At 38.9% G+C, this 13,972-nt stretch overlaps 1 protein-coding gene across 1 annotated transcript in view; it reads right to left on the minus strand.

Moving 5' to 3' along the window:
* LOC125230708 (RING finger protein nhl-1-like) overlaps window positions 1-13,972 on the minus strand; it is a 43,410-nt gene that overhangs the window by 28,264 nt on the left and 1,174 nt on the right. Inside the window, 6 exon segments of the mRNA XM_048135964.1 lie at window positions 2,554-2,726; window positions 2,824-2,880; window positions 2,883-3,755; window positions 3,840-4,047; window positions 4,248-5,672; window positions 5,774-5,931. Coding sequence (XP_047991921.1) covers window positions 2,554-2,726; window positions 2,824-2,880; window positions 2,883-3,755; window positions 3,840-4,047; window positions 4,248-5,672; window positions 5,774-5,908 — 2,871 coding nt within the window. The 5' untranslated portion in view covers window positions 5,909-5,931.

A 13,972-nucleotide genomic window follows, 5' to 3' on the forward strand; every position in this document is an offset into this window, starting at 1 on the left:
GAAAAAGCTAGTAATTCTGAGTAGGAATAGCATATTTTTTTTTTCAAAAATATCACACTTCAAAAAAACAGAAATGCTCATTAAGTTTTGACTTTAAAATACACATTTATTATTTAAATATCAACGATGTTGTTCGTCGAAATTTATTATGGTTATTATTCTATATCTATAGTAAAATGGCCTATTTACTTGTACTCAACAAGTTCAGTATTCTTAATGCCTGTTCTGGGAACCGAATTTTGAATTTTCATCATTCTATTTCGTGATTTACCTTCATTATACAGGTTGGAAAAAATGGACCAGCCATCACTGAGAGAAATTTGCATTGTGAATTTAACAAGTTCGACTTGTTGCGGTTTATCCGTTTGAATCAGCCAAACGTATGTTTAAAACAATATGTGTCAGGTTGTTTTTATAAAATCGACTTGTTAATTCAAATATATTGCCGATTCAAATGACAAGTAGCTTGTTGTTTGAACCAAAGAGTACGTAGGCGCTATTTTAATCAAAAAACTTGTTGAACGAACATGAAAACTGGTTGTATTTTCTCTCAGTGCATGTTTAAAAAAACAAGTTTATCCCGTAATAAAAGTTGTTCATCATAACCTTAAAAATTGCTGTTCAAAGTATGGCTTGTTTTTTATTTCGCCCAGTATCTCCACTACCAGGATCAGTACCACTAGATTCCCAATTTCCCAATGTCTCTCACTCGAATTAAAACAGAGCATTTCAGAGATTTTCGGGTGACGAAATCGAGCGCTCCAATTTCAAAAATCTATTGCCACGCACATTTATATTAGTCGAGCAATATTTATGCAATTAACAATTTTTTAAGATGTGACTAACAAGCCTTGAAAATACTGTGCGGATAAACAAATTGATGTTAAAATTTAATGTAGTATTCATTTTTATGTATATTTATTCAGCTTAATACGATCCCATCCTGTAAGTATATAAATAGAAATGACAGCCCAATTAAGCACTGAGTATAGAAGTGTATATCAAAAGTTACACCTATAAATTTTGTATTCATGTAAGATTCGAGGAATGTCTGGAGGTCGCATATAATCAATAATCAAACATAATTGAAGTGTATTCAAAATAACAAACTTAGTAATAGAGCAATTTACTACAAACAATGAATTAATTTGCATGTACTCGAAAGATTAAATAGAAAATACAATCATTTTACTTTAGTTAAAATAATAAGTGAGTAATATTGCGATATTTCTGCGTTATTTAATTTAAACCGTGCAATGAATAATATACAGCGTGTAATCGCAATACGGGCGATAAATTAAACCAGGCATAGAATTCATTGGTGTTATCATTAATTGAGAGGTGTTTTTGAGTTTTTTTATACCACGTCGCGTCGGTGGCAAACAGGTATACGGTGCGATCACCGTAACCTATGGACGCCTGCAACTCAAAGGGTGTCAACTCAAGGGGGGTCACTCTTAACTCCACCCCATGGTAATTTTTTGGAAATTTTCGCAACGGCAATGTACTTTAAAATTGATTGCAATGACAAGCAATGACAACTGCCAACGAACGTAACGCGAGTATGTTTGCATTACATTGCAGACTGAATTATTTTGTGTGGATATTTTTTATTTAAGTTTTAAGTAAAAGTTTTCTAATTACATTTCTTATGTCCTACACCCGTTAAGACATTTTCCCGTATTATCTTTACACACTGTATATTAAACTGTATTGTACGTGTAAAAAATAATCAAATCATCGTGTTACCCAACAAGGCGTAAACTCTATAATAGTTCGATCGTGCAAATTCCACGAATAGTTGTTACATACGCTGACATTTTGGCGCAAGTTCAAAATGAGACGATAACTATTCCCGAAGTTTAATGAGAATGTAAACTGTGGACGGACGCTGGATAGTTCTCACGACGAAAGACAAATATACGGTTAGTCTACTTACGATTAGTGTAAGGCCTGAGTGCACGCTCATATTGGGCGAGGGGTGGGGCGTGCGGCGTGCATGTCAAACAATTGAAGCTCATACAAGTGTCCTGAGTCGACGCTGCATAGGGTGGAAGTATGTTCGCCCGCCCCGCTTCTCTCTCTGCCGAACGAGCGGCCACTGTCCTTACGGCTCAACCACGACATTGGTTTAAGCGCGACAGCGGTGAGCGGCGGCCATACATTGGAGCAAGACACAGCGATGGGACTTTTCATTCACACGTATGGCTGCCGCTCACCGCTGTCGCGCTTAGACCAATGTCGTGGCTGGCTGGGCCGTTACCCTTAGGATGCTTAGATTCTGTCAGTTCCAATCCAAACATAAAAGTAGGCATTGAATTCAATGGCTGATTCAATTGCTGAGAGAACGTGTTATTTTTGAATGGCAGAAACATTGCAATATAAAATTTTACACCCAATTTTGCATGCCTCGGCAATATTGGTAGCCCCCATAAACCGACTGCATGTGCAATTAAGTTCTGAATTCAATCACCCAGTTTAATGTTCGGCACGGTGTAAGCAACGCAATCCTTAATGCTCCTTTAATTTGAACAGTGCTGTAAATAGACTCACCTGCACTCGGTGGTTTGACGAATCGGCCACGACCATTGTGTTGTCGGGGCCCACAGCGATACCACGAGGCCAAGTAAAACAACCGGGTTCGCTCCCCCGACTCCCCACGCTGAATTGTAAACGGCGTTTCTGCAGATACTGGCTCCTAGGGGAGGAACCTGCTGCTGCGAAACCTAAAGAAACAAAAACAGCGTTAGAAAAGGAAGTGATTGTAAACCTCAAGTGAAACCGAAGCGGTAAACCTATGTACACGCCACGCGTTTTTCTAACCTGCTACCGCTGCTGTAGCCGCCGTAGGGGAGATGGGGGAGCCTGCCGCGTTTTTGAATCGTCATCAGAACTGGCAAGCTCGTTAGCCGAACGTAAGGGCAGCCCGAGAGACAGGCGGCGCGACGTGCTCGACGCGCTGCCGCTCGTGTCGCGATCCTTGCCCCGCGATCCGTACTTATTCTTCAGGTACCTGGCCCATGAGCTCAAGGCCGCACCGTCTTTCTCGCCGGGCGGTGGGCGCTCGGGCGAACTTTCTCTAGATTTTAGCGCGTGCGATGATCGGCTACGAGACAACTCTGTACCTCCGGTGCCAGAGCCGTATCGAGCCGCGAGATACGCGGATGGCGACGCCGTCGTGGGCGAGACCGGTTCATCTGCGTCGTCGTCGTCTCCCATGCCAAAACCGGTGTGAGTGCTCTTGCTTCTCGCGAGACGGTTGCGTCTCTCTTTCAGCGCAAGGTATCTCGAACGCGCAGTTGGGTACTTCGATTCATCATCGATGGAAGATACCGGTTCTTCTTCTTTTGGCTTGGTGGTGCCGTAACGGTTGCTGTACGAAGAACCGCTGGCGCCGTACCTAGGCTCCTCCTCGGCTTGAGACGTTGTACGTGTACGGTACCGAGACGGGGTAGGACTCTCTTTGGTCTTATTGTCTTGGGCGTCGTTGCGGGCATTGGTGCTTCGCGCGAGAAGCGGACCGATGTCGCTGCGAGCTATCGCCTGGCTCTCGGGCTTCCTTTGCGACGCAGGCTCCTCTTCGCTCTCCTCTGACGAGTCGGTCTCCTCCTCGGAGCTCGTGTCGGAGTCCTCCTGGGCCGGCTCGGCGGGCGCCGGGGCGGGCGCGGGCCGCTGAGAGCCGATGAATCGGCTCTGGACCCGTTGCGCGCCACCGACCGTTCCGTTCGTTGTCGCCGGAGCTGTTCTATCGTTGCCTGCGGAAATAAACGTTCTGGTTTTTGATTGTGGCTCATAATTGTTATATTTGGCTTTTAATTCTGCGATGGATAGTATCGCACCTGTGTGTTTAACCGCCGAGCCGGAACTTTCTGTCGAAGCGCTTGACTCAGTGCTAGGTGCGCGTCCTCCAGGGCGATGGGCGGTAGCTTCCGTTGCTGACGGTCTCCTGACAGGTGTCGGTGCCGGTTTAGGAGCTGGAGCAGCATTTTTACGCTGAGTTCGTTGCAGCGATCCAAGGGATTCATCGGATTCACCGTCGCTGGAAGCCTGAGGAATATATTGAAATTCGGTATTGACACCAAAACGGTAAGGACATTTTGTATTGTGTTGTGTGCATGTTAATTAAACGTGGAGTGTATTTTATGGAATGCCGTTAGTTGTCGCGTTTTTCTTGTTAGTATATCGATGATCTGCTAAATTGTCTACGTCGCTTCGCTCGTTCAATCTGTATCTTCTTCCCAACTCACCTCCCGGGCTGGTGTGGGCGGTTTACGAGCGATCGAGGTGCGTTCTTCCTGCGCGGGCGCTCGGTCAGGTTCTTGGGAAGACGCCGCGCCCTTGTTCTGCTTCTTTAGCCGGGAGATCTCGTCATCTTCACTCTGCTGCCTCTGCGCTGGTGGAACTCGTCTCTGAGGCTGAGGTGCTGGCTGCACTGGTTTCGGCGGTGGAGGTGGTTCCTTTTTTTCCTTTTTTTTTTTACCACTGTCCACATCCATTATCCTCTGCATGACACGAGGACAGTCACTAAGCCTGAATATCCCACTAAGTGGACCCCGAGTGGCATCTTCAGTATCTGCGACCTTCTCCTTTTCTTTTTCTTTTTGCTCTGCCTTTACGGTACGAGTAGGTTGTTCCGTATCAGAATCATTATCTTGGTGACTCCTGACAAATCTTGAACGGAATCTTCTAGAAGGCCTATGTTCGGATTCATAGCCACTGTAATCATCCGTTACTCCATAGGGGTCCCTTACTTTTTCGGGTGGTGGGGGTCGCCGTTCTCCAAATTTACGCCCACCTAAGACCGGTTCGTCATTCTCAGTGTAGCCTTTAGATTCTTCTTGTTGACGGAACTGTGTTGCAAGACGGTGATCACTCTTGGAACGGGTAAGTCCTTGGTTTTGTTGTAATGCTGCTGAATAAGCGTTAGGCTGGTTAATATTAAGTTCACCGTAGCTTGCAACGTGCACGACCAGTTGGTTAGGATCGTGTGTCATAACAAACCTAATCCTGCGGTTATAGTCCCCAGCTTCATAATCGAAGTTTCTTAAGAACTCTACCGTTTTGAGGAAAATTTCTTTGGTATCCACTAATTCAGTGTCTTCCCATTCGACATCGTCGTTCATGTACTTGTCTGCAAGATCACAATTACTTTGTATATTACTTAACTCTAGCTCGAGGTTATCTTTTAGATGTGTGAGGTTTCTAAGTTCAGTAGCTAGATAACGATCAACTTCAGTCCTTAAGAAATCAGTTCTATCTTTAAGTGCTTTAGCTAGTCTTTTGTGGATCTCATCAACCTCCCCTGCCACTGCAGCGCAGTTTGTTTGCAGGTTTGTAGTGTTACGTTCGACGATTGAAAGAATATCTTGAAGCCTGTTGACTCCTCGACGTATTTGATTGTTGATCCTGGCGATTTCTCTGCGGAGAACTTCCATGTGCGCGGATTTGCAGTCTTCGCAGACTTTCTTGTCGCAATGAGCGCAGGGCGCGCAATACGCCTTTTCTGAGCAAACATTGCATCTTTCCATCACCTGCCCAGCTGTGGGGTCAGGTAGCTCTCCTGCTATGTTAGCGTGTAGCTCTAGAAACCGCTGCAAGGTGACATTGGTCGGGAAACCTTGTACACCTTGGTACGGAATACGATGCTCTGCACGGCATTCTGGACATTTGACCTGAAAAGATAAATGGAATCATGGAGTAAAAGCGTCCACTCAACAAAATCCATAGTTTTATAATTAAATGACCGTTATAGATGGTCTCTTGTGATGCTTACCTGTCGTCTGACGTAGTCGACAAGGCCGTCCATACACGGTTCCATGCAAAAGCTGTGCTGGCATGGCAGCAGCTTTGGATTCCTGTACCGGTCTAGGCAGACGCAGCACGTCAGAAGTGACTCGAACTGCTCCATATTTTCTTTGCTGCTTTACGTATCTGTAGGAAAAAACGTATAAATTTCACACTTCTGGTACATTAAGGAATTAAGGGGCGTTTTAAAGGGAGGTTCAAATTAATAGGAGAAATTCATTGTCAAATTATTTACAAAATTAGGTATTTATCTACTGCTTAGCGAAAATAACAAAGGGAAACAAATGAAATCATGTGCATTGAAATCAATACTAATTAATTAAACTTAATTGAGATGTGGCCGAATTTTAGGCAACTATTTCAGGCAAAAAGGAGATGGCGGGACGACCTGGACGCATTCTACCCAAAATGGTGGGAAAATGCCAACAACAGGGTCGAGTGGAGAAAGCGAGGGGAGGCCTTTGCCCAACAGTGGGACACAAAAGAGGCTAATTAAAAAAAAAATTCAGGCATATTAAAGTTCATGAAATAATATTATGAAATCTTATATAAATTTTATAGATACATTATAGACTGTACTCTAAAATATCATGGCATATTCTAATTCAAAATCATTCAGCTTTAAACTTTACATTAAATTATGTAAATTGAAAACTCAAGTTAAACCATATATCACTAATTTCATCAGATACAATTCTAAAAATACTGTTATTAGATCGAAAATAAGATGAATTTTCTCATTGATTACTAAAACCGGTTCTGTTTAGAAAACCGTTTCCACAGATTTAAAGTATTCACGTGGAAGCTATATTTGGATATCGCTATTCGGCGAAGATCCGTCGAAAATATAAATAGATTCTACGACTGCCGTTCCACGCGATTTAAAAGTGGAAAGAAATTCGTCTGAGCAAAAGAAAGTGGATGCGAATTTGGCTTTTATATAATGGATTTTAAAGTCTTTTTTGTATTTGAGCAAAATGTAACTTTAGAAATAGTGTGACAGTTTGGCGATGAGGTAATTACTTGTGTCTCATGTGATGTGTCTCGATAGATGAGACGTACTATTTTGTTTTTGAGTCAGAGTATTGTAAATTGGTCAGTCTGAGTGACTTGCTTGGCAGTAGTACCGGCCAAAAGTTTTTCTAGTTAAACTTCTGAGTAATCAATTTAGTCAGCTTTAGAAATGTGTCAACAGTAAAACACTTCAAATGCCTATTGAAACTGTTAACCTACATTTGTGGATTCATTTAATTTTAGTTTGTGTTTACTTGCGTCCTAATAGTTAGGTATGTTTTGTAGAAACACAGTCATAACATTCTTTTTCATAAAACTGTAACTCACTGAAAACTTTATTATTAACTAATCACTCTTCATTATCGAAGTCATCAGCAACTTAACCATTAAGAACTTTAACTATACTTTGACGAACTCCATCAATTCTTTTTTTGATGCTATCAAAACTTTCTGCTTCAGTGACGTTGTCTTTATTTTTAAACTTCCTCCGAGCCGCGTCAGAGCACGCGTCATTGTCTATTCTCGTCACATTAACTTTCGATTTCATTATCTTGTGATAATAACATGGACTTAGTAAATATAGACATGTTGTGTAGTCAGCATTGATAATATTGTGAAAGACAAAGCGCAAACAAAAATTTGTTACCGTATTAACAAAAAAAAAATATCGTTTATTTCAGACCAAATGGCTCATATTTTTCGAAGTGATAATTTTGTTTGTTTTTACTAATAACTATGTTTTTGCGTGATCTTGTAAATGACGGTTCATCTCTCGGCAGCCTTAGGCCCTGCCCCCTAGCAGAGGCTGCTGGCAGGACTCTAGATTAGGGTTTTAATAATGTGTTTAAAAAACAATTAAATATATACAAGATAATAAAAAAAACATAATGTTTTGTAAAAACACCTCATTCTTTCATTCAACCCTTCACATTACATTCATATGTATAATATACTAGCTTTTGCCCGCGGTTTAGTTCGCGTTAGAAAGAGACAAAAAGTAGCCTATGTCACTCTCCATCCCTTCAACCATCTCCACTTAAAAAAATCACGTCAATTCGTCGCTCCGTTTTGCCGTGAAAGACGGACAAACAAACAGACATCACACTTTCCCATTTATAATATTAGTATGGATTCATGAATATATCTTATGTTCTTATATTCATGCATCACATTTAGATTTCGATTTCATTATCTCGTGATGACAATCAATCTATTTTCGACAATGGATAATAATAAACTACGCGTGTTGTGGCAATGCAATTATTGAACATCAAAACTTGATTATGATTATATTACATTATAATGGTTAGGTATTATAGATAATAGGACACTTAATGTTAATTCAAATTGGGTGAAATTGGGTTATGGTAATTTGTATTGTTTTGAATCTATAGTAAATATTTCGTTACAGAGATTCATGATATGCCTCCTAATCAGTTCCATGCCCGTGACTAATATTATTGGTGTATTTTTTTTATTATGTACATACGTAAGTGTAACAACTGCGGCAGAAAAGCGACGACCCTAAGTCCGGCCATTATTAGTGCAGCAAATTTTGCTTGTATACAAAGGCAACGTTATCAGTGTATTTATTACGAGATACATTTACTAGGTTACCCCTATCGACCCCACTTAATTTATGTAGGTATTATAGTAAAAACTTATTTTTAACCCCCGAAGAAAAAACGACGAGGTGTTATATAAGTTTGACGTGTCTGTCTGTCTGTCTGTCTGTGGCATCGTAGCTGAACGGATGAACCGATTTAGATTTAGTTTTTTTGTTTAAAATCTGAGTTAGTCGGAAGTGTTCTTAGCCATGTTTCATGAAAATCAGCCCACTATGTCGCGGTCGGGGGTTTTTCAAAATTTTAATTTTTTGGTTAGGATATTAAGTATTTTTGTTACTCAAAAACCCGTACCATTATAATATGTACTAGTAAATATCCTTTTGGATTTTATTTTGTTTTTAAATGTATGTAATTATATAATTAAATAAATAATAAATAAATAAATATTATAGGACATTCTTACACAGATTGACTGAGGCCCACGGTAAGCTCAAGAAGGCTTGTGTTGTGGGTACTCAGACAACGATATATATAATATATAAATACATAGAAAACATCCATGTCTCAGGAACAAATATCTGTGCTCATCACACAAATAAATGCCCTTACCGGGATTCGAACCCGGGACCGCGGCGCAGCAGGCAGGGTCACTACTGACTGCGCCAGACCGGTCGTCAAATTATAATTCATATGGTCAAGTTTAAAAAAAATGCGAAAATATTTTTTTTTTTTAAGTTATTCCAGGACCTACAATATTGTGTATTGATAAGTTGATTGACAAATACTCGACTACGACTTCCAAATGTAACACAATTTCAGTTTAATGCAATGAGTCAAAGATATACACTTAAATGTAATGAGTCAAAAACACATGCTTCATTATGACCAAGGCACTTCCTCAACAGTTACATCAAAGATTAAATATAAGAAGATCATACCATCCCATACATTAAAATGCGACCGCCTAAGAACGCGCATACACTACACCACACATAGATGGCGCCACAAAAAAATGTTTTGTAGCTTTCGATTATACTTGTAGACTTAACGAAGTGTCACTTTTGACATAGTTCAATGGCTGGAAAGTGACACCACGCCAATCTACAAATAATTGATGGCAACAAGGCATTTTTGTGGCGCCATCTGTGTGGTGTAGTGTATGCGCGTTCTTAGACGGTCGCATTTTAATGTATTGAATCCGATTCTTCTATTTAATCTATGGTTTCATTCACAGTCACGTCAGCCAATCAGCGTGACGCATGTTTATATGGAACCCGCCCACTGCCGTAACCAAATAAACATATATCGTCATTGCTGAAATTGCTAAAAATAGGCGAACCTTGAAAAAGAGGTGTAAACACTTTCTTTAGGCCCTGAGAGGCCCAGTTTGTTGGCAAAAATTATTGTCGCAAAGAAGAGTGCCATTTTTCGATCGCAAAAGCTGACCAGCCTAGATTTTTTTCTGAAGAACAGATTTTTTACTAACCTTAGTAATTGTATAGATAACAGGCTATAAATGAAATAAAATGTGATACTCATACAAAGAAACATGACCAAGTATTTGAGTAAATTAAGTAGTAGGTAGTGTTTTAATAGTTGTGTGAGTACTTACTTTAAAATACATATTAAAATATTTTCTATGAAAATAATTCAATTTGTTCTAACAGTGATAAAAGGCTACTATTTATAATGACAATTAAATGTGATCTAAGACATTTTTTACTCTACTGGCTTAGGTATGTAATCTGCATGTAGGTACTTTAAAATCTTAGTGGCTGTAGGTACTTACATTAAAATCATGTATACATGTTTTTGCACTGTGGCTGTATTCATATTTTTGTTGCTGGCTGCACTATCATTATAAGTATGTAGTGATCACTAATAATCCACAAAAAAAAACATATTTCAAAGCCAAAATGTCTAACAACGTTCAATTATGTGTACTTCGGTTAGTATTCGAATAGCCTTGACCTATATTGGTCTTAAAATTTTCGCGTTTCATTTCAACTTCCGAAATTTTATTGAGGCCACCTGAACGCGCAAGGTTACAAGAGAAATGTGAATTAATTTAGAATTTCAATTATATGCAAAATAAACAGTGAATAAAAAAAGATTGGATAGAAAAAAACCGCGTTTTTACTTTTTAATTTCGTCGAGTTTATGTGGGAGGTGTGCAAAATCGAGGCACCTAATTCTTATTTAAAAACTTTTTTTTTTAGTATGAATAGGTAGACATTTGACCACGATCACACCTGATGGTAAGTGATGATGCTGTCTACGGTGGAGCACGCTTACCTATGAGATACCTATTTACTTTTGCTTTAAAGAGACTTGGAACTTGTTAGGGTTTTAATGTGTCCTTGACTATTTTCTTGGTGATTGGCTCATGATTAGCCACAAAAAAGGTCCTATGTGTAAGGCCCGTGTGGACGGGACAGCGGGGCGGACGAGCGTGCGTGCACCCTATGCAGCGTCGACTCAGGACACTTGTAAGAGCTTCAATTGTTTCACATGCACGACCAATATGAGCGCGCACTCAGGCGTTATAAGCTAGCGCAAGATCTCGCTACGAGCGTAGCCGATGCAAGGAAAAGCGCCTACGAACCGAGAAGCCAGCTAGCGGTTCGCTGAAAGCGTAGCGTACCGATGTGTTAAATCCAAAAGTGATGTATACGTACGAAATCTTGCCGTGAAGTCATTGTTTCATCTTAGAAGTTATGCAGAAATTCTTTTCGACACATTGCCGACGACGCGCGAATTAGAAATGCCGCTATGTGGCAAAAAATGTCGTAATAAAAGCCTTTTAGTGAACCAAAATATTTGCGGTAGCCGAGCTACCTACGGTCATGATATCGGCCATTTTTAGATTTCGACGTCATATAGCATGGATAAAGGAAAAATAATAATATACATACATACATATAATCACGCCTGTATCCCATAAAAGGGTAGGCAAAGCACATGAACTACTAAGTTTCAGTGCCACTCTTGGCAAAAAGGGGTTAAAAGAAAACCAAATTGTGACATTGCAGTAACAGGGTTGCCAGCCTCTCATCTACGCCACAATTTAACCCATATCCCACAGTCGACTTCTACGACAACCACGGGAAGAGAAGGGGTGGTGAAATTCTTAACCCGTCACCACACGGGGCCATATAATATAAATGTTAAATAAAATACATTGAGTGGTAAAGATACATTACTGGTAATTCTATAATCTGAATCTTTTACTAACTTGTTAAGAAGTGACGCTTTTCGATGCTCAATATCACGTGTACAATGAAATTACGACTTGTCAACCAAAAGGAATAATTCCCGAAAACTGGAAGCTGAGGCCAAAATGTGTTCTCCAAATGATATCACAGTTATAAACGACTTTGGCACCGGTTCTTATATTTTTCTTCCTTATTTCTTGTTATTTCGTATTTGGCGTCCGGACGGACAAAGGAAGCGTATATATTATTACGCACTTAATGTGTCTTGTGTTGATTTTATTTAGTTTCTTTTGTTAAAAGTGGAGGGTTTCTTATGAGGAAAGACGATCGCCTTAAACATTTTTTTACTAACGTAGCCCTCAGTTTTCTGCCTGAATAATAAATAATAAATAAATAAATAAATAAATATTATAGGACATTGTTACACAGATTGACTGAGTCCCACGGTAAGCTCAAGAAGGCTTGTGTTGCAGGTACTCAGACAACGATATATGTAATATATAAATACTTATATACATAGAAAACATCCATGACTCAGGAACAAATATCTGTGCTCATCACACAAATAAATGCCCTTACCGGGATTCGAACCCGGGACCGCGGCGCAGCAGGCAGGGTCACTACCGACTGCGCCAGACCGGTCGTCAAAGTCGTGGTCGTCTGAGTACCTACATTGTGCAACAAGGGAAGGAAGTTGAGTATTACTAACGAGAGTAAGTTTTAAAGACTAGTAGTTACACTAAATGCAATATTTTTTAACACACTTGCAATAAATATAAAAAAAAATCTAAAAAAAAAAGTTAAATCCGGTACTAGAAATTTCATAACTGCCTTCGGAGGACGATTTTTCTAACTCCATGCATGCATAATCATATTTAGTGTGCTAGTGTGATGAAAATATTTATTTTTACTTAATTATATTGATTTTAATAGTAGCTTAGAGGCAACCCTACGTTTATTTAATGGTTGTAAAATAAGGAGGTAAAAACTAATATTATTCACATTTTGAAATGCTACTCTCATAATACCTATAATTATTTCGAAAACTTGAAAAAACCTGAAGACATATTTGAAAAAAAAAATGGCATCAAAATGTTTAACCGTATTTTTTTAAATTCCAATGTCCCCCAAAGGAAAAATTGCATCTGGGACATGTAAACAAGAAGAAAATATTTCGCAGATTTGAATATAAAGAACGAAGAATTACGTACCATTCGATTAAAAAAAAAAACTTGGGGTATCAAAGTAACCCCAATGTCAGTTTAAGTTTGATCATAACGTTTTTTTCTTTTCTTCTCCGTACATTATTACTTATGTTTGCTTTTAAAAAAAGTTGATGATCCCGTTTTTTTTTTTCTAACCAATTAATTTAGATTTTAGAGAAGTTAAAACTTTAAAATTGAAAATGAAAAATGAAAATGAAATATTTATTTTTCAAGTAGGCATATTACAATGCGCATATGAACGTCAAATTGATCAATGTAACCCCAGTTTACGATACCAGGGTACCACGTAGCAGGGTAAAGACGAGGAATAATTACGATAAAAACAATAAACATTCTTTTTATTTGTCACCATCCATATAAAGTTCGTTTGTCCCTTTCTATCACACAAGGGGCAAACTTTAGTGACTTAAGTGGACGTTTATGAATAAGGGGGTTTGTAGATACTTGTATACTTTGCATTACGTTGTCTATCAAATGGATACTCAAAAAGAAGTATGAATAAAATGCCTTATATTGTATGCCCTTTAGAGGAACGCTGCTGATGTTAAGCCGCCCTAAGTACACAAAACCTTGACTCAGAGTTATCCGAAAAGTGACCACAATTGGGAAAAGTATGAAGTATTCAGACTTTCGAATATATCTTAAGAGGTCAAGGATAAACTATACTATTTTTTTTATGTCTTACCGAACATGTTAAATGACTTTTTTTAATAGCCAATGCGTTGTTTACGGTCCGAGAATTTTATATTAGTAAATGTAATTTAAAATGATTAATGTAATTTTTTTTATTCACATTTTTTTTGTGTCGTTGTTTTGATTTTTTTTATATATTGTACGTCACCGGCAAAAATAAGTGATGATTTAAGTACCTTGTTATATTAACGTCTTGTTTGAAATGCCATACGAAATTGTCAACGATTAAAAGCGACAAGGTACAAAAATCATCAGTTCTTTATGCCGGTAACTGTAGGTAATGTTTTTTTGTTGTATTTTTATTTTTGACATGACATGACTGTGTTGTTTTGACATTAAATACATTCAATTCAATTAAATTCCTTTTTGCTGTGTACTTAACACAGCAAAAGGGAGTGTACAAGTTTATAATAGGGTGGCAACGCGCTTGTGACACTGTTACGGTGACAGC

The sequence above is a fragment of the Leguminivora glycinivorella genome, chromosome 10, assembly GCF_023078275.1.
Source record: "Leguminivora glycinivorella isolate SPB_JAAS2020 chromosome 10, LegGlyc_1.1, whole genome shotgun sequence".
NCBI lineage: Eukaryota > Metazoa > Arthropoda > Insecta > Lepidoptera > Tortricidae > Leguminivora > Leguminivora glycinivorella.